Source organism: Echiichthys vipera, assembly GCF_963691815.1.
Source record: "Echiichthys vipera genome assembly, chromosome: 4".
Taxonomy (NCBI): domain Eukaryota; kingdom Metazoa; phylum Chordata; class Actinopteri; order Perciformes; family Trachinidae; genus Echiichthys; species Echiichthys vipera.
In genome coordinates, this window is record NC_139829.1 from 16,630,385 (window position 1) to 16,658,337 (window position 27,953).

General features: G+C 42.3%; 1 protein-coding gene across 1 annotated transcript in view; it reads right to left on the reverse strand.

Moving 5' to 3' along the window:
* Nucleotides 1–5,821: 5,821 nt before the first annotated feature.
* The window catches only part of LOC310946711 (zinc finger SWIM domain-containing protein 6-like), a 49,339-nt gene continuing 27,207 nt past the window's right edge, over nt 5,822–27,953 (reverse strand). Inside the window, exons 3-14 of the mRNA XM_083913252.1 lie at nt 26,844–26,992; nt 24,406–24,556; nt 22,369–22,548; nt 21,531–21,701; nt 21,281–21,427; nt 20,574–20,720; nt 18,864–19,124; nt 17,755–17,890; nt 11,003–11,160; nt 10,667–10,830; nt 9,463–9,544; nt 5,822–9,365 (exon numbers count right to left, since the gene is read on the reverse strand). Coding sequence (XP_083769378.1) covers nt 8,500–9,365; nt 9,463–9,544; nt 10,667–10,830; nt 11,003–11,160; nt 17,755–17,890; nt 18,864–19,124; nt 20,574–20,720; nt 21,281–21,427; nt 21,531–21,701; nt 22,369–22,548; nt 24,406–24,556; nt 26,844–26,992 — 2,612 coding nt within the window. The 3' untranslated portion in view covers nt 5,822–8,499. The remainder of the gene's footprint in view (nt 9,366–9,462; nt 9,545–10,666; nt 10,831–11,002; nt 11,161–17,754; nt 17,891–18,863; nt 19,125–20,573; nt 20,721–21,280; nt 21,428–21,530; nt 21,702–22,368; nt 22,549–24,405; nt 24,557–26,843; nt 26,993–27,953) is intronic.

Sequence of the window (27,953 nt, forward strand, 5' to 3'; positions counted from 1 at the left end):
ACACCAAAAAATTACACTGAAAAAAACGTCGGCTGATTGGTGCGGTCGAGCTCTACTCATGCAAGCGTTTAATCCAATCTGATTTACATATTGTAGTGTTCGCCACAGTTGCACTTGACATAAAGTGTTTTTCACTAATACAAGCCCAGGCACACTCATGAGAGGGAGAGAGAAGATGTAGAGCCGAGGCTGCACTGTTCACACAACCATGCAAAGGCTCAGAGATTGGCCATTACATTGACTTGAATAGATTTCTTGTGTGCATGAATAGCCCAGTGAGAAGAAAAAAAGACCATGTTTCCTCTCCATGGGTTCATATTGATATTCATAGTGGCTCTCCACACCGAGAGCACAAATGTCACTGAAATCGGCCTTGATATATGCTCTCATTCTCTCCTCTTCCTGTCGCTCCATCCCTCTTTCTCTCTGTCTCTCTTCCCCCTTCTTTGTTCCCCGTTAGCCGGACGCTCGGTGCCTGCTGCTGCCGGAAAGAAGAAAAAAAGCAGACTTGATGATGGAGTGAGTGGGGGACATCACGCTGTTACTCATTTAGGCTTTTAATCAACCAGCGATGGAATGTTAAAGCTGTCTCTACCTGTGAACCCTGTTAACCTTGACTATGGTGTTGTTTATTCCTGCAGTGCAGCCCCAGAACCTCGGTCCATGCTGCACTCACTGTTAAATGTCACCTGGTATCTGAAGCTCTGTCTTGCTATTCTGCAGACCTAAAATAACGTGGAAGCTGACACAAAAGTCCTTTTCACCTCAAATTGAGTCTCTACTGTGTCCTAATCAAAGTCTGTTACATTTTTGTCATCACCATACTACTGTTTAATGTCCATGAAACATAGTGGAGGAAAAGAGGAATCAAGTGGGGTTTTCCTCCATTTCTCAGCATACATTGAACCATTATAAACACAGGCAGACAGATTTAGAGCCTTTGGACAGGCATCCGGCGGAGTGTTGGCAATAACAGTGAGAAATTACATGAAAGTATTTTTGGGTGGGAGCATTCCGGTCGCAGGTGCATAAATCTTTGTATATTTGTTAATTGTCCTTGGAAATCATTGGATGTCGGCACTGTTGGCTCAGGATTGTTGCTCAGGATAGGAAGTACTCACAGTGCTGGGATAAATGGAAAAAAGTCAGTTTTCTCTCTGTGGGTGGAAAATAACTAACTTATCTATCAAGATGCTGACATTCACACCAGAAGACCTTAAAAAGCTACACACGAAACCTCTAATACTGCGCTTCTGCACGGACAACAAGGAAAATACTTTATTGTGCAACAGTCATGAGTGCAATTCAGCAAAAATGATATGCATAAAACAAAAACCAAATGAGGCCCTGGGTAGCTACATATTTAAGGGGACAGCTCCCCCGACCTGGTGGTAGTTCAAATGACATTTGGCTAACTTGTTATACACAGCCCAATACCTTCCAATAGCTTAGAATGATTACCAATATTGGAACCAATAAAACATTTGTGGTCCAGAAAGTGTGAAAGAATAAAATTAAATGATGTGCGTAACTTTGTTCTAACATTTTATGGGCCTCCAAGGCTCTGCCTGAAAATGGCGAGAATGTCAAAAGAGGTAAAAAAAAAAAAACATGGCACCACAGTGTGTGCTCAGGGTGTAAGTTATGGCCGTAACTTTCTCACTCTGTCAGGCGCTTTAACCGTCTGTCCTGGAGGACACATTAACTTGGTATCCTTAAATAAAGTCCTTTAAATAAAGCTGGGGGAGTTAAATAATGAGAAAGCTGCTCCCACTGTCCTTTCTGCTTTTAAATGAACCTCTGCCTTTCTTATTAATGTCCCCTTATCGCTCATCACAGCCACTGACCCGCTGCTGTAACCCCTTTCCACTCAACCACATGAGAAGCTCCAGCAAGTGGTCGCCGCAGAAGTAATTGAGGGCAATTTTCAAATTAAAATTTAAACCTCTCGTCCATCTTCATGCGGTGGGAGGGAGCAGCGGAGAGGGGTTTTGGGGCTGATGACTTGATCAGGTTTTGCGAGCTGGGCAGGTACTCAGGCTGGGCGAGGTGGGATGATGAACGAGGGGCATTAATCTCTGTGACAGAGAGAGAGGAGTTACCAGCGGTGATAGAAGCGCTAACGGCTTTAATTAGCATTTAATCAGACGCCTCGGGGCCGATGGAGGGGGAGAGAGAAGATCAAACTCCAACGGCTATCTGTAAAAAAGAGGAGGAAAAGAAGGCAGTCCCCATGGTAGCCGGGCTGATGCTGCAGGCTGTGTTGAAGAACCCATGTCTATGATCCTTTTTTTGTACTCCTGTAATTATGCACCAAGCAAGCAAGCGAGATGCACCACAAAGGCCTTGGACCTTTTGCAGTAAGAGGTAGTGTTAGAAGAACAGACTGCACTCTTAGATACTGTAAATGTTCAGGCTGTGGGCTTTTCCTAGACAGTTCGACTCCACAAGTACTGAAAAGACCATTGTAGGGCTTAGCCTGTAATTCAATTCAATCAGACGGGCGATTAGGGAATGGCAATAAATTCTGGGGTCCAAAGCATATTCACAGACAGATAGCCAAGCTAACGTCAAAAGTAACCACATTTTTTTTATTAATTCACCCCATATTTTAAAAAACGACAGCCCACAAAACTACACGTTTATTTGTTTGGTTGCAGATGAAACGATTGACTGTCGAATTGAAGATGATGTCATAGCAATTGTACTATGGCGATCAGGTGAGAGTCCCGCCTACGCTGAGGGGTTATTAACCACACTGGAAAATAAAAACAGAAAAGCACTGGCACCAAAAAAGTGAGTTGAGTCGAGTTGAGCAGGGCTGTACCATACAGGGAAAATGCAGCAATACAGTAGAGGAACCTCCAGGGAAACGTCAAGTAATAACTCTGTAAGAACATTTGTGTAATAAACATACAATCACTTATTGCCAAAAATATTGTTGCAAGCGATGTTTCACTAATCTGGAGTGAACGCTAAAGCTTATGCTATATGGCCGCTGAGAACATTCAGCAATTTCAAAAGGAGCAGTTCTTTCTTGTTGGTGCAGTGTTTTGAAGTTGCTTACTAAAGCTTGGATTCTGGTTTATTTTCCGTAGCAGTGGTGGCTCAGGCTGAGTTCATAGCAGGTATTGCAGTATTTAGAGCCATGCACAACACCAGCAGGGTTTTCATGAACCACAGATGTCTACTGTATGCCCGTAAAAAATGTTTGTGGCAAATCCAATATTATCACAAACTGCTGGCCACATCTGCAGCCTGCACAGCGGACTTAACGTGTTCCAGCAGAAAACATTAAGAAGAAGAGAAAAGAACAAAGCAACACATACTTTTGAAAATCCAGGTTAAAAGTATAGACATTTGTGGGATTTCTAAACTGCCTTTGAAGAAGCAGCCTGCTGCTGGATAACAGGTAAAATATATATATTTTCATATTTCAAACAATTTTTATGGGGAGCGCTGTGTGAACAATTCACAGAGTAAGATATGGAGTGGTGAGATTTAAATGGAACTAAAAAAATACGATTTCTCAGAAACAAATTTGAAACTATAAAATCTGATGGCCATAACGCACAGTATTATCCTGGAGAGTCCTTTGTTTTCATGTTTCATGAATATTGAAGATCATTAAAAGAAAGAAATTCTTCCAGAATTATCGCACTCTAGATTTTAAAGTGTAAGATCCATAGACGAAATGTTACAAAAAACAGTGTGTGTCCAGCACACACAAACATATAAACTCTCTCACACACTTGCACGCATGCGCCCCCTGAAGAGGAATGAGGATAAAAGGAGTCTGGATTATGACTTTTAATTTAAAGATCAAATGTAAACTACACTAGATTTTGCTTTGCAGCATTTATCTGCCAATATAATCTGTCTAATCTATATATTTTACACAGTACATTTTAAACTCAGACATTTTGCTTTTAGTTTGACTTGAAAACATGCTTTCAATAGGTGAAACCATGAAGAATAACCGATCTACAGCTCTACAGGAAAATGTCAAGGCCTTGATGTACTGTGAAACCCTGGCAGCACAAGTGTGTGTGTGAAAGAGAAAGAGACGGTGAAAGAGAGGGAGAGAATGCTTTAGATAGGAGTTTTGATGGTGATGGTGAGGAAGAGGGCTTTTGGCATGAAAGGAGCCGGTGTGTGATCATGATGTCATTAGAAGTATACAGTAAGACAGACCAGAGGAGGCTGCTGTACTGTGCTACACCCGAGGGAAGTCATTACCAACTGGAACTGAGCAGGGACCTGAGCACAGGTCAGACACACAGGAAGTGGTCTCTCTCTCTCTCTCTCACACACACACACACACACACACACACACACACACACACACACACACACACACACACACACACACACACACACACACACACACACACACACACACACACACACACACACACACACACACACACACACACACACACACACACACACACACACACACACACACACACACACACACACACAGTATTTCTCCCAGGCAGGCAGGCATCCATCACATAACAAATGGACAGTTCTGTCTGGCCTCTGACAGCAGACGGGTGCTTTTGTTGCTAAACCTGACGAATTCCTCAATATCTAAGCGGACACCTCTATGGACAAATGTGCCTCATTAATGAGCGAACACAGATGGACAATGGACAGTGCGCACAGTAATATATACACACACACACACACACACACACACACACACACACACACACACACACACACACACACACACACACACACACACACACACACACACACACACACACACACACACACACACACACACACACACACACACACACACACACACACACACACACACACACACACACACACACACACACACACACACACACACACACACACACACACACACACACACACACACACACACACACACACACACACACACACACACACACACACACACACACACACACACACACACACACACACACAGACTGAGAGTTCGTGCTGTGCTAAGTTGCAGTGTGTATACCCGAAAAGCCGTCTGCGCTTCATTACTGTTCACACACAGACAGTTGCAGTGTTTTTGTGTCAATGTTTAATGAGGGGCTGGGAGTCTGGGGACCTTACTGCTGTCAGGAGCTCCTGTAGTCTGGAGCTACCACCTGTTCTCATTCACTCCCTAAAGGCCTTAACACACGCAGACACACTCCCAAGAAGACAGGCACACACAGGCATGCAAACAAGACGGCGCACGCACAAAAACATGTCTATACAAACACACACACCTGACAAACTACATACACTGATATAGTTATCCTGTGGCACCACTGTCAGTGTTAGATGCATGTAAACAGGTTATTGTGGTTGGCTGAGCCAGGCTGCCTGACAGAAGCTACAAAGACCATGGGAATATCAATTGATACATTTCATATTCCCCGTCAGCTTGTCTGAGATGACAGCGTGAAAGCTGCTGCCAGTGAGAGTGATCCCTCTCTGGCTTTTTCTGACACTGTTGTTTGATGGAGATCTGAGAGGTCCTGACTGATCGGCGCTCACTGATACGCCGACCAACTCTTGCCTTCAAGCTCACAGGCCGCATCCAATAACACTCCTTGACACAGTTTCTAAGACAAAAGTGCAGCTGTAGAAAAAAAAACATATTTCCAGTGTCGGGTGCAAAACAAAAAGCAGAGTACGTGAATATACATTTCAAAAAACTAACTTTTATTAAAACAAAAAAAAAAATCAATTATTGACTCATTAACAAGATTATAAAACAGTGATTTAGTTACATAAATAAATTGATATCGGTGTATCAAATCTTAATTTCATAAGCATGTATACATGGGTCATTGTAATAAATAAAATGGGAGAGCAGAAGATTTCTACATAAACAAACAAAAAAAAGAAAAAAAAAACAGCTAGAAAGACTCAGAGGAAATTGTTTCTGAAGAGAACAAGAGACACTGGACAACGTATTTTTTCACCAAACACACGTGAGGAATTGCTTTGTTAAAGCATGAGTTACACAGCCATTCACTTACTAATTAAGGACACTAAAGCTGGGACCAAGGTGGGTTGTCTCTCACCTCTTAGAACGCGTTTGGTTGTTAGATAGATCTCCTGTTTGGTTACTTTAAAGCGTTAAGACAAGGCAAGAGAAAAGGCTGCTTTTATCTTTAATGAACACAAGATAGAAAAAGATGCTCAGAAAAAATGAGAAATCAGACATGTAAAGAAGGTAAAAAGGCAAGTAATGAGAGGACAGCTGAACATTGCTTAGGAGACACTGGAAATTCTGCGGTGAATGAAAGGGAGAACTGAGGAGACTTGTTTTTTTTAATCTTAGCTAGATTGAACTTGTGCATAATTATCAATGTGAGTCTTTCTGAGTTGCATAACTATTAAGTTACTCTGACAAGGGTTATATTAATGCAACATCAGTTCAGCCAAGAGATGTCCTTAGATGCATGTAAGGCTGGACACATACTACAATATTTTTAACCAGATTCATCTCCAATTAGCTCCTGTATAAAGCACATTACAGTTTTTTTTCCTCCAAAGGATCCTATAGAGAACTAGGCTAGTGCAACAGCTTACATGCATAATTGAGTCCTGTATTGTGTTTTCAAACATTTATCGACCAATAGCCTGAAGTAGTCTACCTCCACCCCTTTTTTTACCCTTTAGTCAGAAGGAATGAACAATGTTTTTCTCCGCCATTACCAGTCTGACTCAACCTGCATTTCTGACAGGATCCAGCATCTTTAGTATTAACACATGATGGCTTGTGAGTCCAAAAAGCCATCGACAAGGTCAGTCTAGTCCTTCTGATATGTTCCATTTTCAACAAAAGAGAAAAGCAGAGAAGACAAAAGAGAGAAGTAGAGCGAGAGAGAGAGCAAACTACAGCGGCTTCAAGTATTTCACATTACATAGAATACTCTGTATAAATTAGTTAACATATACTTTCAGATCCTCCATATTCAGACATATACTATGGCATATATACAGAGTACAATAAATGCTCGCTCATGTTGTGTCATGTTTTTGTCTTTTTCCTGTAGTCAGTCGTTTATTTGTTCCGCCTTTTTCCTGTGTAGAGAAATCCCTGAGAACGTTCTGGTTGACAATTACTGAAGGTTCCACACAATGAACTTTAACAGTAGAGAGTCTAATTTCTATGATTCACATGCACAGAGGGAAATGACACTGGCCTAGTCTGAAAATACCGTACAATGATGGCTGTTGGAGATGAGAGGGGACTGACATACTGACACGTCTACGAGGCGCATTAGAGCCAATTTTTAGGGGTGTAAAGTACCGATGCTGGGGCAGTGGTGTACAGCAGGGCCGTGCGCAGAAACACTCACCAGGAATCTGACTCCACATCTCCTCATGAACTTGGTCTCACTAGTGACTCTGCTGTTTAATTAAAACTGTCAGCTATCATAGATGATGCATATCATGAGAACAACCAAAAAAAGGGAACAGGTTCAATACCATATCATGAGGTAGTCTTCTCCCTCTGGGTGTCTACTTCAATTATAACGGTTATTTAGTCAAACATGGGCTGTTAAAAATCACAGCTGTACCACATTACATTAATGTAACAATAATACTCATTCTATTTGTGTAATGTGCCATCACCGTAGTGCCTGCAGACTGTCCTCTAAAACAGGTACTCATTGTGGAGGAGGGGAGGATTACCACAATAACAACAACACAAGTTAGCTAAGTGCATTGTTGTGTGTAATGAAGCTAATGCCTGGAACACAGAGAAAACTAATGGCTGCTCAAGTGCTGTTGCTGCTGCTGCTACTGCTGTGTCCAAAGAAATGCTGATGGTGGCTTTCTGTCAGTGCTAGCCCAAGCTGTGCCGAGCCGAGCCAGGCCGAGCTAAGCTAAGCTGTGCAGTGCTGTCCAGCGCCCCCCGATGAGGGCCTGGACAGAGGGAGGTGCTGTGTAGTTTAAAGCCTTAGTTTCTCTTTGAGGATGCCGAGACGTAGTTTTTTTCCTTCTTCTTTTTTATGGTTTTACATGAGCACTATTGAAGAAGGGCTTCAGCCACTTGACAACATATAACTCAATATACACTGAAAAAGGGGGAGAAAAGATGCTTTAAATCATAAAAAAAAAAGAATTTAAAAAAAGCAATTTCACTTTTCATTTTCCTCTTGCACACATGTAGAGAAATACACACAACATTCACAACGTGACAAATTTCCTCTCTTCTGAAAAATAAAAACACTTCTGTACACATAGTAGTAATAATATTATTAATAATAATAATAGTAATAATGTTTATAACAATAACAACAGCAAGAACAATAATACCGCATGTGGCTCTGTTGATTTTTTTGTCATCTTTTCCTTTCTCTTTTTGCTTCATTCTACAAGTCACATCCCTCTTTTTACTTCTCTATTGTATAAGTCCAAAAGAAGTTCAAAAGGCAAACTCAAGTTAATAGAAAAGTACTAGAGTGGGAGGAGAGCTTTCAGCGACCCCCTGCCTCACCCTCAGCCGAACCTCTCCCTCACCAGCATCATTAGTTTCTTTTTGCCCTTGTAAATCTGTTTCAGGTTGTCTATGAACTGGGTGAACTGAATGTGTCCGTCGTGAGCCATCATGAAAGTCTCCCGGGCCTTGCCCAGGAACTCGATGAACTCGCTGTAGTGGCGCGGGCTGATGTGTGTAAGCCGCGAGTGTGTGGTGTTTATGTAGGCCCCGATGGTTGCGTCCAGCAGCTGCCTGAGCGGCGCCTTGTCCAGGGACATCAGCTTCCCAGAGTTCCTGCGGCTGTGTAGCGCAGACACCATGCCCGGTGTGGTCAGCGTGCACCTCCGCAAAATGTCAGAGAGCACGGTGGCGCACTTCACACTCTTGACCACTAGGGGAATAACTGCAGCTAGCTCGTTCTTCCCCAGTGAGTGGCTGAGCGCACAGGCCCAGAGCACATCATTGATGGCGGGGTGTGTGTCCTGGTTGTAACTGAGGTTCAGATGAGCCATGGCTAACGTCGCCAGCTTATAAGCCCTCATCGGGTAACCGCGGTGTTCCATGTAGCGTGCTATAGTGAACAGCTGTGTGTAGCTCATCCCTGTCGCCGCCGCATCCAGTACAATCTGGTAGGCTGTCTCGAAGGCAATGTGGTCCTTTTCACAGAGTGTAAGAGCAGAGAGGGCACAGTTCTGGGGGTCCTTCATGGCACACTGCAGGGCGAGGGTGCGGGCGGATGAAGCCAGGTTCTCTTGCTGGTGGCAGTCCAGGTGGAGGCGGACGATGGTGCTGTTGGACATGACAGTGGTGGCCACGATACTGGTGGCTTCTGTTGGGGTGAAGAGGGTGAACCAGCTCTGCATGATGCTGTCCAATGCGTACACACCTAGCAGACACAAATAAACGGGACAGAATCAAGAGAAAGTGATTAGATCAAGAACATCTTGAGGCAATCAAACAGAAACATTTAAGTATCTACTTACCCACTTCAGTGGCACATGTGACTAACCAGCGCACCATCTCTCTCCTTCTCCAGTTTAATGTGGACAGAGTTATTCTCATCACCTGTAAGTTGGAAAAGAAGTTGAAGGGGAACAATAAACTCTCTTACTTGGAACAAACTGCACAAGGAAAAATATCTCTATGATTCATATTGAGGACTATTTTAAATATTTTATTCAACAGTATGGTTGAAGAACTGTAACTGTAAGGTTGTATTATATTTTCATCAAATTATTAAACAGGGACTCTAGATACTCAAACTTTCTTTCTGGTTCACTTCACATTTGCATTTTGTAAAGGGGTGAAGGAGACATGTGAAGGAGACATGTGACCTATGAGGATGACAAACCCTGAAGAAAACCTTCAAAGTAAATACTTATATAATGGGACATATGGAGCATTCCAAGGATTGTAGTCTGTTAAAGATCAGCTTAGTTTGCTTGACAATTGTCAAGGAACTATCTAACAATGTACTCATTTCATTTTAACTTTATATTTTACAATTTCTGTGTCAAATCCAATTACACAATCAACTTAGTACACTGTCACTGGTATCCAACATGAACTCTCAAGGTGTACCTGAGGTGCACAAAAGTGAACCGTAAAGCCAGGAAATAGTAATGTTTACTTTGAGTCATCTTCAACCCTTTTTCCAACGTCCAGACATGTTTACATTTTCAGAAAGCTAAAGGGCAGACATAGTTGGATCTGTAATGGTATGGTAGACATCTAATGGGAGTCATGAGCGTGCTGCATGGTCTTATAACAGCCATGGAATATAAAGTCATTTAACAGGAACGATTTAACATTCCCTAACATTCAAAGACGATAATGCCACCACAACTTTTTATAAGTATCATGAACACCAGAATAAAGTCCTTTCATGGACCCAACAGATCTCAAGTGAACCATTATGGCATGTAGAGTAGATTTAATTCTCAAAAGCTGTCAGATTTCTCAGTATAAAAATGATAAAATAGTATTCAGTTTCATAGCTGTGTCTAGGAGAAACGGGAACTTAAAAATATCATTACCACACACAATAAAGGGACATTATGGAAATTTGTTTGGTTTTTGTTATCATTTGTCTCTAGACGACCACAGTGATTCTGCTGAACCTTATAAAAAACTTAAAATGAGTTAGGTCTGATGTACGCATGCATTAACATGGACGGAATTATGTACCTGCAGTCCCAGCTCTAGAGACACTTTGAGAAGTGTGATGTCAGGCAGGCTGTCCATCAAAGTGGCGATCTTGAACGCATCTTGTGCCAGTTTGAAGATGTGAGACGAGGAGTGAATATTTTTCTGGATGGACTCCAGGACTGTCTCCAGCCTGCGACTGTCACCTAGAAGGGATTCGAACACAGGAATGCTTTAGACTCGGATTATAGGTGTGTGTTTTGCTAATACTATCTAAGAGTCTTCACTAACATAGAGTGAGTTGGCAGCTTTTTCTGTGTACCACATGTGTTTGTGTCTGTTCCTCCTGTGTGTGTATTTCTGAATATATCTATGCACCTTTGGCAGCAGTGAGCATGGTAGAGGCCAGCTCACACTGCTGAGACTCTATGTGGCTCAGGGTGAACCAGCGCGGGTAGCGGTTGGGCACCACGGACACAATGTGGTGGGGTCGTGACAGGTCACCGGACGATGCCGTCGACTCCAACACCGGCAACCTGACAGAGAAACAGACAGAAAATGAGATCTAAGAAATGTTGTTCTATAGAAACTGATTTATTTAAATTAAATATATGATATAAAAGTTTTTAGAATACTTATTATATTAAATAAGTCATCAGAAAGAGAATAGCGTTCGGATAGGAAAGTGGCAGAGAGAGAAAATCCGAGAGAGGCTGAGGGACACCACAGGACCACAAATCATCAAAATCACAGTGAAATCAGACAGACAGAAGTACTGTACAGACAGAAAAAGTCTTCGTTATGATGGTCTGAAAGTGACTTCAAAATGAAAATGACTTTAGTGATCACAGGGGGATTGAAGTTAGCCTATCCCTGCAATTTACTCCCAGCCTAGTATTTAATCACCTAGAAACCAAGGTATAATTAGTATTTTCTTCACTCTAATTGGTCATAATGAAGTCAGAGCCGTGCAACACCTGCTAGTGGATGAAGGGGCTTCACTAGTTTCTCTCTCTCATTATAATAACACTGACAGGGCCAAGTCTTCACCAGCACCACAAGCAACACCACCATTACCACTGTGGCCAGCTCATCTCCTATTCTGCTTCACTTCTCTTCCCTCAGTTTCAAAGGTCTTCTTTCCTTCAGAAGACAGCACAACCTGGCCTTCTCTCAGCCAATCACAAAGCTAATTGAGTCCATGGGGAAATTAAGGAATTCACCTTCCAGCCTCGTAAGGCTGGACACACATCAAACAAATACCGACACACATGAATGAAAACAGAGACACACACACACACACACACACACACACACACACACACACACACACACACACACACACACACACACACACACACACACACACACACACACACACACACACACACACACACACACACACACACACACACACACACACACACACACACACACACACACACACACACACACACACACACACACACACACACACACACACACACACACACACACACACACACACACACACACACACACACACACCCCTGCCCTTTTGAAAACACATCAAAGCAGCCCGGTAAAAGCAATGTGATGCTAAATGCCAGTTTCAATTTCAGAGCAAAGTGCATGTGATACTGTTGCCACCTGAGTGAAGGCATGTACAAAAACAGCTTCTTCTTCTTCTACCGGTTTTACCCAAGAGGGCACAAGCGGGGTTCGTCTCTCTGAGAGAAAGAAGGTGGCAAAAACCCAGTCGAGATTCGTGTGAGTGCGAACACTGACACTTGGTGTAAAATGGAGATGTTTGTAAGCCTTAGCAACAGACGGGTTCATTTCACACACATCTAAAGAGCTGCTAAAAGCTTCCACCACACTGGGGCCTTCTGGAAGATTCCTGGGGTGTACGAAGGCAAAAAACGTTCCCTGGGTAAAGATGGAGGCCTCATCAACATTCCTGTCTTTGTTTGGTTTTCACTAGAGAGCCAGAGGCCTCCATTGGATAGGAGCTTTGAGAGGCCTGGGTTGCTGAAAAATAACCTCCTCAAAATGTTTGGAGGAAAATCCATACAGGGCTATTGTTCCATGAGAAACAAGCTAAAAAAAAAATAAACGAAAAAAAAACAACCCTAATGGAACGCTCTGAAGCATTCAATCTCAGCACAAGTACAGTATATTCCCTGCTATGGATGTGTTCCTTTCAAGCACCTTGAAAAATACTGCAAAACGGTGCACACTGGTTATAAACATGATCATCTTCTCAATGCAATAACACTATACACACTCTCAGCTCAATGTCAAGTGTGCTTAAAACATCAAATTAAACTCATATTTCTTTACAGCACTGCCATAGCTGGGTATAAATGTGTACTATTATAGATGTATAAAACACTAACAGTGAGCTGGATGAGGCAATCAATCGCTGTGTGAGGCAGTGAGGGAGAGAGGGAGGGAGGGGGAGGGGCAGCTCTGATGTCAAACAGGTCCTGTGGCACTGTAGCACCCTGTCACATCTGGAAGCGGCACAGCAATATTTATCATATAAGAAATACCATATAATCCATATAAACCATATAATCCGTGGACACCATTGAGCAATCAGATGTTCAGGAACAACTACAACATGGTTCTAGTTTAGAAATCCAATATTTTACCAAGCCTTTTCTAATTATAAAGCAGGTCGAGATGCAGAAATACCATGGAAGTATAAAAATGCACATTCCACAGAGTAATCAACACAGACCTTACTCAGAAACGGTGCCTTTGAATAACTGTCAGGACTTCTGTACGGTGGTAATGTCATAACTAAACTATATATAGGTAGAAAGTGCTGTTACAGTTATTCCCGGGCTGCACTGAAGGTACCACAGATGCGAAGACCTGGAAACGCAGACCAATCAGAGCAGACTGGGTGAGGGTGAATAACAGGTATGTTCAGAGAAAAGTAATGTTTGTTTTTTTTTATCGAGCATGTAAACATGTTCTAGTAGAAACCGAAGTATGTCATAAGTATGAACCTGAAAATGCATAATATGGGACCTTTAAGTGAATTTGGTGGATCATTTCTGTAATAGTAAGTAGCACATACACACTGAATAGTGCATTAACATATTCACATACACATATACGAGAATGCAAAACAAATTAAAGGGAAGAGAAAACGACCGAGATGTTGATACAAAACAGTCCAGCTAAGTTTTTACCTAAATCCTGAGGCCCTTTAGGAGTTCTGGTCAGCATCACCATGACTACTGACCTCTCTACCTCATGCTCCTTTCCCCCCTGTGACTGTAAACACCCTTCACTTTTATAATCCATCAAGCATACATCTATCAGCTAAGTGTCACATCCGCTGGACGACCTCCACTAAATACACACACTCAAAGTTGGAAACCTTCACAATGCCTGACAGCAGGGATCAGGTCATATGTGATCCAAAACGTAACCCCTCATTTTAGTTTTAGTCACTCCCCTTAAGTGCCCCGTCTGCTTCTGGTGACGCATGGTTTTCTACACAGTAAGTACTAATCAGAGAGTTAGCTGTCAGGGGAAATATCAACATCTCCGTAATCTAGGAAAAGAGGATTATTTTAAAGTTGATCTTGTTTTTTTTGTTGTTTTGTTGTTTGTCAAAAACAGATTTTTACGAGCACAGAGGGTTTGACTGAATTTTAACGTGGACCTGTACAACCTGTACAAAGATATTTAGCTACACACACTTGCACAACAGTACTTTCTAGTATAGCAGAGTATCAATGGTGATGATGCAGCAGGATCAAGTAGAAAAAAACGAGATGTTGATAATATCTCTCCACCGTTTTCAATCTTATTACTATTACCTCATGTTCAGTACTTAGTGACAATTTTGAGGTACTTGCACTTTACTTGAGGATTTCCACAAAAAACACACAAAACTACATCACATTTCAGAGGGAAGTATTGTATTTTTTTTAACCCACTACATTTATTTGACAGCTATTAGTTACTGTTCAGATTATGGCTCTGTGTACAAAGCATATGATCAGTTTATAAACCACACTAACACTAAACACTAATCAAGAGTATGTGTTGCAGATAGCTTCACCCCGACCAGAACACTAAAATGCTGCTAACATGTAATATAATGTAATGTAATTCATAACTAAAATTCTTAATACAGCACTTACTTGAGAAGAGTTAGAACAAAACATGGCAAACCAGCGTTTTGTTATCGTGCAAAACAGACCTGGAATTATCTCCCAGATGATATTAGACTTGACAACTTTTAAGTCAAAGCTAAAAACTTTTCTATTTTATGCTGCCTACTCTTATCTTTTCAGCTTAGCTTTTAAATAGCCTTCATTTAAACTGTATTGTAAGGTTTTATCATTTTGTGTCCATTGTCTGTACTTTTGTGCTTTTTAATTGTAAATCTTTTGTCTTTACTGTTTTTGTATTCCTCTATAAAGCACTTTAAATTGCCCCAGCATATGAAATGTGCATTACAAATAAAGCTGCCTTGCATTGCCCTGGAGTGTTTTGACAGTGCATGGCTACTTACTAAAGACTTCCTCCATTACTGCAACTATGGATTCTCTGCATCCTAATTTGAAGTGTGGCTTTTTAATATAAACATTTGCATGATAAAATTATGAAGTTAACAAATCATTGTATTTTCTAGGGGTATCAAACGATGTGGGGCTCCACAGCTTGGCCTAACTTGAAGAAAAAACGGATTTCAGTTACCTGTGAGTGTTATTGGTATGTCACTGTATTAGTTTATCCTCAGACTGCAGTTGTGATATACATACGGCGCCGTATATTCAAAGATTATGGATTATGCAGAGGATCAAAGGTTGTGGATTACAGCGGGGATCTAGATTCATTAGCATTGGAAGACTCGTATCTCATATGGAAATCTCATATGATAACAGGCGGCAGGGATTTGTCTCCTTGGCTTCCAAAGAGTTGCGATAAGGACAGTCTCCGGAGTCTCCGGCAGCGAGCTTCTTCTTCTGAGTCAAATTTCTGGGCAGCCCATGAACCAGTAGGCAGCTCCTCCGTTTTAGTGTTGGCCACTCACGCCAAGACATCTCACAGCATATGCTGCTCTCGTATGCTTAAATTAACTTCATGCGCAGCGCATTTACACACACATACACACACATACACAGGCTATAAAATACTTATGTATGGAGGCCGACTGACTTCCTCACATTAAAAAAAGAAAAGCTGGTTTGAGAGCAACTGTTAAGGAGAAGACGAATAAAATAAGCAATAGGAAAGTGAAAAGTGTGTGTGTGTGTGTGTGTGTGTGTAAATGAGAGAGAGAGCTAGACTTTCTCTCTCTCCTTGTATCAATGATAGTGTTATAATGGGTCCATTAAAATAGCCCTGGTTCCTTTACCTCCTCCTCTATATTTAACTGTCCACCATCCCGTGGGAACGGGGAGGTATATGCTATCATATTACACTACGCTACATTACACACATTCATTATGTGCTGAGTAGACACCCCTGGCTCCCAAGAGCACCCATAAGTGGCCATATTATTCTAAATCGCTGGTTTCACACCACAGGAGTGAGGATGGAGGAGGTGAGGGGAGAAAATGGGACGGCGAAGGGAAGTAGCGATGGAGGGAGGGGAGTGGCTGACTCAGGGAAAACAGGTTTGGGACAGGTTTTTAGAGGCAAGGAGGGGACACTCAGCGGTTGGATGTGCAACCTTGAAACCACACAGCCCCTCACTGAGAAGCCAGCCATGTTGTTTTGGTTTTGTAAGCACGTTATTTCAATTCCTAGCTGGTTAACTGGAGGAATGTGTGAGTGATGCGTTTGTTGTCCTTTTGTACTCCGTTTGTCCGACTGTGACACACGATAGTACAAGCCAGAAAATAATCACTTCTCATTCATTCTCTAATCATTCGCCAGTTTCACAGCGATGGACTGCGAGAAGCTTTGTAGAAACACAACAAACATCTTTCCCACTCTGCCCTCTCCCTGTTGGCCCCGCGCGTGTGTGTGCGCTTCCTCCTCATTACAGCCACACTAATTACACTCTCATTAATGTAATTAATATTCACTGATCCAGCTCCCACTAGTCACAACATCAAAACACAGCAGCACAGAATGATTAACACACATACCCATGTACACATTGTCCACAGATGGATACACACAGGAGCTTAATACAGAGAGATCACATGGAAAAAGCACAGTAAGACCCTCAAACAGGACACACACACACACACACACGGACACACGTAAATGTAAAATCCTCCTCTAACCATGACTCAGCTACTTCGAAGACTTCAAAATTTGGGGAGAGCATGCACTAGTTTGCACTACATGTTATATTATAATGTTTCGGTTCGTTACTTTAATTTAACTGTTCCTACACCTTTTACAAAGTAAAATTCAAGCATTTCATGGTGTATTTTCAGCTTTTCTTTTCTTCCTTACTTATTTATATACTGTACATACAGCAAATACTGTATATTGATTATTGCTCTTCTTCATCACATTAAATAAGATGTTATTTTGCTTTACTGTAATTCGACAGAAGGGCAACAAATTAAAGAAAAACACAAAGTTTTTTGTTTCAAAATGTGCCACCTGTTTGTAATTAGATTTGGCATTTAACCTAAATTTCAAGCAGCCTCAAAGCAATTTTTAAACCTTGAAAAAACATATTAGAATTCAAGTGTCTCGAGGATTTCCAGCACCCATAAGATGTCTGTAGTAAGTTATAATATCAAACCTTTTTTTGCAAGTTTCAGAGTTAAAATCTGGACGAATCTGAATGTGATCCTCCACTTTAACGCAGATAAACACTGAAATCTGAATTTGCAAAAGTAACAAAACAAGTGATGCAGAGTATTTATTTTTACAGTAAGAGGATTATATTAAGTCTGATGTTTTAGTCCCTGCTTTCCAAAAACAGAAATGTTTGTGAGTAACCAGCCTATGTTTACGAGTTTTTTCCGTTGTAAGTTTTTAAGAGGCACCATTAGTCCAAACATGGGAAGATTTCCTTAATCCAAAAATCAGCATTTAAATCTCCCAATTCTAAATCAATAAAAATGTGATTTACAAGGTTTTGACATGATTACATCAACACACACTCATACACACACACACACAAGTCAACGCACACACTTAAGACCTACCGCATGGCTCTCAGTGCAATTTTGTACGCCAGTTCGGCGTCGTGAGGTAGGAGAGAGGTAAAGAGATAGCGAGCGAAGGTGTGCATGGGAACACTCTCTCTGTGGACGATCTCTCCAAGGCCAGAGTAAGGACCAGCTGCTCGGAAAACAAAGACACACACAATAAAAGGGGGGCTGTTTTTAATGACGGAACACAGAAGAGGAAAAATCTCATCAGGTCAATAAATGTTATAGTACAGTATTTAATTTTATGATATATGCAGCTTAAACAGACAACAAAAAAGCAAGTGAAGTTTTATTCACATATTTGTATTTATTTATATATACACATGGAGTTGTGCTTTTCTTTAGCACACTGAGGAGTGACATATCCCTCGCAGCCAGGAAGAGGCAAAGCCACGCGGCATTAAAACAAACTGTGACGTTAAAAACCATATGCTTGTGTGAGTGCAGACTCTCTCCCTTCCCTCCCCCCCATCTCTTCTTGCACTTCCCCTCATCTCGGGTGGGTTATTTTAAACCCCAACAGGCTCCTAAGCCACAGACCACATCACACAGTGGCGCGGCTGCAGCCTCCAGGGGCCCGCAGAGGCCTCGGAGCCTGGTGCTCTATTAGTAACGGAGCCAGAGGTGGGTGGTCGAGTTGGGCCATGGCAGGGCTGGGGTTTGGGTGGGGACTGAAGTGGAGGTTGACTGGGCCGTGCCTTTCAGGATGTGCCACCCCCCTCCTTCTCCTCTGAAACCTCCTCCTCCCTTTCCCATAACCAGACCTCATTCTGCTCTAGCCCCAGTTCTGTAAATGTACACACTATTGTGTGTGCACACACACAATACCCCTGGTGTTACTGTGTAAAGAGCTCATTTTGGTCTGGCCCAGGGCAGCTCAGCCTCTATTTGCACCACAAAATGAAAGGATAATAAATAGTGAGACAGAGCCCAATGTGTTTTTCCTGTTTTAGCAAGAGTGTGTAATGTCTTGGTGCGTGGGAGGGAGAGAAAAGAAGGAGAGGAGGGTGTGTCAATATATTCTGTATGTCTGGAGACTGCTGGGAGATGTAGTGAAATAAAAGGGACAATAAGGGTGAAATATTTTCTGTTAGCTCCCTCACCCTCAAGCAGAAAGACGGCCTGTTTACGAAAGATTTTGACCAGGGAGTCATCCAGTTCCACTTCCTGCAGCTTAGCCAATAACTGCTCTTCATTGCGACACACCTTCTCTTGAGCATATAGCCCATCAGGCATCACCCTCTGCTGGCCTAAGCCAACCAGAGCAGTCTCCACTGCAAGCGCCATGTACGATTCACCGTCTCCGAGCAATCGCTGCACGGGCATTCGCTGGAGCTCTGCTCGGCTTACAACACTGGAGCAGTCTGTGAAGAAGAGAGAGAAAGTTAGACAAGGACAAAAGGAGCGAAAAACAAAGGAATGGAGTTAGCATGAAGTGGTAGTCAATTTCTGTATCATTCTCCGAGGTTTAGGCACTAGAGCCTGTCTACTATGGAAAACCACTGTGTCAGTCACACAGTAGAGGTCTGAACCCGACGACAATCAAAAATAAAGATCAACGCCTCAGGAGCATTCCTCCGCTCGCTTCTCTACCTCAGAGGAAAGGGCTTTTTCTGGAAGCAGAGGTGGGAATGAGGGACAGACGATCGTCGAGCGTAGGAGAGGATTAAAAAAACACAAGGGAAGGCATAATAAAATAAGACAAAGAGACTGAATGTAAACCCGCACTTAAAACTATGCTTTCTAACATCTGCATTCAAATGCAAGTGCAGAAATATGAAAGACCTGAGCTGAGACCAGAAATTACACGACTGTAGTCAACAAGGCAGGGATGTGAGTATAAATCATATATTTTGTCATTGCATATTAAAAATCAATGATTGTGTGTGATTATACAACTTGTTGAAAATGTTGATTTTCTAAACATCTGTGTGAAAATATATGAAAATGTACTTTATTCTTCATGATTATAGCCCTGTTCATCCTGTATAATGCTATACTGAGAGCCTACTCACACTGTCCTTTTGGCCGCGGCCAAAACCGTTTTTTCAGCTAAAGCCTAGTACCTTTAAGCAGTGTGAGTGCACCCGCTCCGCGCTCAACTGCGGCCAGCGCTTGAAAGAGGTGGGCTTTAGCGGAGCCGTTTTCACATGTACGAGCACGAGCGTGCGCACGTGTACGAGCACGAGCCCTACGGCAGTAGCGTTATGTCCGCCTGTTCGGACATGTAAATAGAAGGACGGACCATGCACGGACATTTAACAACAACAAGAATGTTGTGGTGCGGAGGTGGAGTGTTTACTGCAGATGAAAATATTCAAAAACAGTCGACAAGACGCACAAAAACTCCGAGGTCTATGGAAAGATTTGTAAACAAAGCCACACACACGCGATCAATGCGTGTGACGTGTTACGGCGTGATGGCGTATGGACAGCAAGAAGCATTGGCCGGCCCTGGCAGTGTGAGTACAAACGGGGCTGGGGCGCGGGGTGGAGAGGGAGGGGGGACAAGTACCCTAAAGCCCGGGTCGCGGTCCGGGAGGACAGTGTGAGTACGCTCTTAGAGTATTATTTTGTATGTGGTAGTTATGTTATCCATGTATTCAGTATGTTATTTTACAGCATATGCCATATACTGTACATCATATACAAATCATATAGTACAGTATGTGGTGATAGGAAAGCATAGACAAAACATGCACTATCATCTTTTTGGATGTGTGTTGCCTCAGGATTTATTGTTTCATATTCTGAGCTATATCAAAGTATATGGGTTTAATTTAGGCTGCCAGGTACTGTAAAGTCAGCAGTACCTGAGAGGTCTAAGCAGATGTTTGAGCCCTCGTCTCCCCCCCGTCCCGACTCTGTCAGGGTGCTGAACAGTGTACCGATGGGATCTAGAGGGTGTCCCACCCAGCCCTCCATGTTGGTGATGGAGGTATGGCCTTTATGGAGCAACTCTGGGGACAAGACAGAGATAAAGACAGAGTTAACAAAAAAGGTGCTGACAAAGAAATGCTGTTAACACAAAGTCAAAACCCTGTACTTATCAAACAAATACTTATCAAAGGGCTTCACAATAAAAAAAGGACCTGCTTTTGGAAAGTTCTTGAATCAATTGAAATGATAAGACAATGAATACATAATGTAATGAAAAAACTGCATTTGAAGGAAAGAGTTCCTTTTCAACCACACACCATTGTTTTTTCTTTTTGCTAGTTGTTAAGGAACAATCTGATCACAATTGTTGCAGGAAGGGAGTGAAGTTGGCGGTAGAACAATGGATTATACACAGTCTGGTGTGAACACAGTCACAATGTCCAAATTGAGGACTTAAAGGCCTTTTGGAGAAATATCTCCTTCACTTTTCTGTGTGAGCTTTTATTTTCTCTTAATATTATTTATGTTTGGGATGGATGAAGGATGGTGGTGTTTTCATGTCTAAGAAGTGAATTCGTGAGAATGGTTTGCATGCTAATTTTTATTCTATAATAAAAGAAACTTGCATAACTTGCTTCACCTTTCTTGTGTCTGCGGAAGTGCTCCAGTTGCCTCTGCTGTTGCCGTCGTAATGTGTTCACCACAGCAATGGCAAGTCGGAGGGCTTCTCTTGGGTACCCGTGCGAACGCAGGGCATCCACCCTAGCACAGGCCGTAGGGACATGTTCTGAGGAAAAGACAAAGTTTGAATTTGTTATAAATAACATTTTGTGTATAAATAACTCATCTGACACATGCGCACATATACACCGACATACACATAGACTCACCATGCCACAAGGGCCAGCCGCGTGTGTCAAAGAGGGAGCCCTCCTGGTTGTCATGGTAACAGTAGTTGGCATAGAGGTCACTGGCGATAATGTGCTGAAGGTGTCGGTCCTGCCAGTGCAGGTCACAGGCCTCAATGGCCCGTGTAAACACAGTCCTGTGAGGGCGCATCTCTGCAGAGAAGGAAGAAGAAGAGCAGAATAAGTGAGGAGGAGATGTGAGAAGTTTAAGAGCTTGATTGCCTATTATATTGTAACATGTCAAATTTAGGGACGGAGCATCCGGTGGCTCAGTGGTTAGAGCAGGCACCCCATATACAGAGGTAAAAAGTCCTTGCAGCAGCCCAGGATTGGACCTTGACCTGCAGCCCTTTGCTGCATGTCAACCCCCCCCTGTTACTCTTCAGCTGTCCTGATAAATAAACACATGAGAAAGCCAAAACAAATACTTTAAAAAAAATGCGCACATTAGCATAATTACTACAAACAAACATAACCATCACCTACAAGATTGGCACTCTGCACCGGCTTCTACACTGCAGTTAATCTGCTGGGGTGTTTTGAAAGAGAGAGGCAGTTTTCAGTTAAACTGCACAAAAGCTATGAAAGTGGGCCGGCTACATGGACAAATCCCCTCCAACAGGTTGATTGTTTTGTAAAAAAAAGAAAGAAAAAACAAAACATGCAGAATGATGCTTGGGATGAGCAGTAATGTTCTGTGTGTGAGACAGAGGCTTCACTACTGATTTTACCAATTCATTGTAGCACCTCTCACCTTTAGATACATTGTTACAACGTAAATATGTTATTGACAGACAGACACAACTTGTCAATCACTGACCTTGGTTGCCGTGGGCACCCTGAGGCAGTGAGTGGGTGAGGTTGGGCAGCTCGTTGCCGTGGTTACCGTCCTCCCAGGGGCAGACGTCCACGCTGTTCCATCTGCGCAGCTGGCGCAGCCATGATGATTTCTGCTCTGCTTTGCAGTGGGGGTTCAGTACGATGCACATCCACAGGGCACCTGGACACCCACACAAAAGGACACACACACACACACACACACACACACACACACACACACACACACACACACACACACACACACACACACACACACACACACACACACACACACACACACACACACACACACACACACACACACACACACACACACACACACACACACACACACACACACACACACACACACACACACACACACACACACACACACACACACACACACACACACACACACACACTTCAGTCAGCTGCCCTACTTCCTAGTGTGTGACAATGACGTCAGCAATGAGTCAGAAAATGCAGGTAGGTGTGTCTTTTGGGTTTTAAAAAAATCCTAAATACAGTTATCACAGAAAACTGAAAGCTGGAGGTGGTTTTCAAAGATGTGCAGCATTCATAACATTGTTTCTTTTTCTTTTAGAGCTGCACATTTTGTATGCCGCCGCCATCTTGCACTGGAATACAAAAGTCTGTGAAAACAGAGAACTTAACTAGTCCCGAGGCAACGCTGACTGCACACACATCATTTTGGAGTAAATTGGAACAAACAGAATATGAAAAGTGGATATGTCTCAGGGGATGCAAGCACATTCAGGGATTTTACTCTCAAGACTGATGGAGATATGTACACTCTACAATGTGTGTGTGTGTGTGTGTGTGTGTGTGTGTGTGTGTGTGTGTGTGTGTGTGTGTGTGTGTGTGTGAGCATGAGATTGTGTTGTTTGTATGTATGTGTGCAAAGGCAGAGTTTAGGAGGAAGGACGAAGACAAGGACAGAGACAAAACGCAAAGCGAGAAAAAGAATACAAAAGGTGCAGAACAGAGGGGGAGACAAAAAAAGGAAAACAGAAAATGAAATAGGAGCGGAGATGATATGGACGAAGAGACATGGGTAAGGACAAGTGAATGAGGCTTGGCTTTGTGTCTGTAGGAGAGCAGTAGCTGCGGCTCAAAGTGGAGAAAAACAAAAGACGGGGAGAGAGAGAGAGAGAGAGAGAGAGAGAGAGAGAGAGAGAGAGAGAGAGAGAGAGAGAGAGAGAGAGAGGTGCCGAGAGGCAGCATTCACCACACATCAGGGGGAGTGATAAGGACTTGGGAAGAAGGGTTTGAAGTGTGGACTTCAAAGAGACCGTACACACACTTCCAAAAATACGTGGGATTGAAACAGATGAGATCACTGCGCTGTCCTCACAAAGTGCAGAACAAGACCAAAGGGAGAAAACTAACATCATCATCAACAGCAGTAGCAGCAGCCGCATCAACCGAGACATTAGAGGAAAACAACAAAGACATGAGACAACAAGACTGCTGTCCTTTTGACGGGCTTGTTGGTTTTGTGGTTTGCAAGGAAGTGTTTTGCTGTAGGTACAGTACACCTGTCAAAAGAACTACACACTATATCAAACCAAATGACTGCATGCCTCTGTCACATCAACTAAATATATAATGTGAAGTGTTTCAAAAAATTACCGAGGTCATAATATTTGGGGTTTTGATGAGGCGCGATGTGCTGCATTAAACGGCTTGTAATTCACAAAGACACTCTACTGAGCTGCCAAACCTGCATTCACAGTGGGAGGGACTCACTGGGCTGTCAGTGTCGAGTGTGTGCGTCTGAGAGTTTGTGTGTCTATGTGGGCTGCCTTTGACACAAAGGACAAATAAACAAACAGGGGGGGGAAATGCGTGTGTGCCTTTGTCTCAGTGTCTGGATTCGATCGCCCACCTCGCTAAATCTGTCCGTGCCTGTGCATACTGGGAAAGGGGTGTGTGTGTGTGTGTGTGTGTGTGTGTGTGTCTGTGCATTTGTAGGACAATCATTGAGTGTTTGTAGTGTGTTTTTCTCCCTCACCTAGCTCGTCCCAGAGCTGTCTGTACTTGTCGGTCATGGTGGTGCCCTGCTGTCTCCACAGCGCCAGCCGAGGGTCAGCCATGAACTGTTCTGTGATCAGTGTTAACATCCTCGCTCCGTTGGAGTCACGCATCTTTAGCATCTCCCTCACCTGCAGGAGGAGACAGGAAGGACGGTTACATACACACCGGCACCGAGGTACACACACACACACACACACACACACACACACACACACACACACACACACACACACACACACACACACACACACACACACACACACACACACACACACACACACACACACACACACACACACACACACACACACACACACACACACACACACACACACACACACACACACACACACACACACACACACACACACACACACACAAGTTCTCACAATTCAGGGACAAGACAAACGTCAAGGCAGTGCCAAATAAATTCAAGCAGTGCTTTTATGCTTCTGTACAGCCTTATTTTCTTGTGTAATCATAAATATGTTGGTAATTACAACCAATTCCAGATTAGGTTTTTTCAAGTATACTGCAAACTATCTTGTCCTATCTTTTGCATGTGCTCTGCTGATCTGCATGGGGAACTGCTGCATGCAATTGTCATTACACGGATAAATACAGTTGTATTTAATTTGGTTGAACTAAATTGAATTTGAGAACATCTAAAGGAAAAAAAACCTTGTATGCTTATGTGCATACACGGTTACACACATTCACAACTCAGAGGGAACTATTTTTGACTAACATGCTTTAACATGACCCATCTCCAGTTGCTAGGGTTATATTATTATATTTCAGTTACTGACTGGCTGTAGACAAATCACAAAGTCAATGCTCCAGACTGGGCAGTGGTCTGTTGTTACTTACAGAGCAGTGTGTGACATTTAGCTTCCATGGTCAAATCAAGTTTGCTTGTATGTTGTACAAACTCAAAATGTAGAGCATGCAAGTGAAATGATTAATGTTCACTCTAACCAGGAGGCAAAATTCCTCTCATACCGTCCTTGATACAAACCTATCATTTAGTAAGATTTTGGATTTGGAAGGTTGATTACCATTCAAACCAGTTTAACACCCTCTGAATAGTTTTGTGGTTTTACTTCAGAAATATTCTTCAATACCAGGGGTCACAAAGAAAATCTGTTCACTTACATACAACACAAACAGAGCTACATTATACTGCTTTCTTTTTTGAAACACAAATCCAGAAATGTACAAACTTTATTATAGAATTTTGTTTTAAAAGACTGAGAATTCAATTTAAAAAAATAACCAAACAATTTCTATGAAAACCAGTTTTATAAACATTTGCAATGCAACCAGTCTTTAGTTTAACAATTTAGTTTCTTCCTTCCTTCCTTTTCTGGTGTAGAACCAGCAGCTGAATTTTCCATTTCCCTCATTTTTTCTTCCTGAAAGATTTTCTGAGCTGTCCTAATCTCAACAGGGACATTGCAAACTACAGTGGTCAGCATCTTCTAGCAGCAGAAAACACAACCACTGTTGGTAGATTGGGGATAATAAAAAAAGAATCAAAGAAAATAATGTGTGAAGCTAATCTTAAAAAAATCTGTGTATTTTTCAGTTAAAATAGAAATAAACAGTAATTTTTAACTGTACTCCATGGACATGTGCACTAAAAAAACACACAAATGATGTGCGTTATTTGCCTTTAAGACACATACAGCAGGTGTGTGTTTATCATCGGAGGGCAGCTCGGTGTAAGTACGAATGGGTACGTCACTCTTGGCGTGCGTGTGTGGACAAGCGTACATGTAGCTGTCAGTGTGTGTTTGTGTGTGTGTATGTGTGTGTGTGTGTGTGTGTGTGTGTGTGGGTGGGTGTGTGTGGTGAAAAGGATATAATAGGCATCAAAGAGTGCAAAGCCGAAAGACATTCGAAAAGATGGTGATAATGGCCTTGACTTGCAGTCTTTGCATAGAGCCCAACATTAATGCTGGCCTATATGTAGCTCTGCCACTGTAATACAAAGGCAACATACACAACCACACACATCTCTCATGTAATTGTTTCATCCCGGGTAGAGAGTACTACATAGTGCAAGCTTCTCCCCTTCCTCTCTCTCTTTATGTTACACTTCCGTTATGCAATTAGCACTAGCTAAGAGGCAGCCTGCCTTTTAATGTATGTGCCAATATATGTAAGTTGTTTTGTCTGGGAGTACTTTGAACAGCGATGTCCTCCTTTTTCATAAGGGAATAGAAGAGAAGTGCACTAAAGAGAAGGAGACAATATTTATTAACAGGATGCAGAAGGGAGTATCAGGGTGTATGTTCTTGAAGAGAGACGAGAACACCTAAAGGGAGGGAGGAACCCTACACAGGCAGGATGGTATTGTATGCGTGTTCTCATGTTCTATATGTGGTTGAACGAATGTTGCTGGCTCCTAACCTTGCTGAAGAGCAGGTTTAGTTGCTTGCCCGAGCCGTGGTACCCTCCCTGCGACAGGAAGAGCTTGACTTGCTCCTGAACCTGCTCCTCATCCAGATGCCAGCAGTTCTCATCGTCCACACTGGCTCCTGCTGTGGGGTCCGGGGCCCCTACAAACGCACACACACACGTACAAATGTTATATGTGTATTAGGGCACTCCATTTCTGGTAAATAATGATTTATAATTAACATAAGCTCATATGCAGTATATTATACAGATGCATAAATTATGTTAAAATTCACTAAACTTAAAGAGTATTATTAAGTCCAGCCAATTGCCAATTATTTAACAACTATTTTCTATATAGAATTACTGTATAGTGGTGTAATAGCGTCCTGAGCAGAGAATGAAGCCACACTCCCTTTGTGCGTGTTGTAATACGTGTTTCTCTGTTTTTTGTTCGTTTTTATAGTTAGTGCATGTGGCCATAGAAAAACTCATGCATTAGGGAATGGTCTGTACAAGCCTATGTGAGCATAACAAACTAACAAATACACTGCCACTGGTGAGGGTAAAGTGATGTATAAAGCAGAACTGAAACCATTAATCAAACAGTGGATCAAGAGAGAAAATGAATTGCCAACTAATTTGATAATCAATTCCTTGTTTAAGTACGTTTTTATTAAAGCAAAAAGGACAAACATTCTCTGATTCCAGCTTTCCGGATGTTAGGGTTTGCTGGCTTTCTTTAGCCTATGGGATGGTAAACGGAATATCTTTAGGTTTTTGACTGCTAATCAGACAAAGCAAGGATCATGAAGCTGAGATTATTTAAGATAATAACCATCAGTTTAATTGATAATATTCGGCGTTAAATACACAATTTTAAGTACACTATGACAATTCAATGGGAACAATTTTAAAAACAAATGGCAAAGCTTCTCTGATATTTAGTAACAACTCTTAACATCAATATCATTCATGCGGTCTCCATTCTTCCATTACTACTACCTTCAGTTAGTTTGCACTGTATTCAAGCATATTTTGTGAAAGCAGCCCAAAGCAAACCTAAACAAATGATCCAATACCCCATAGAAAGTAATATTGTAAAATCCCATCAATCATTTA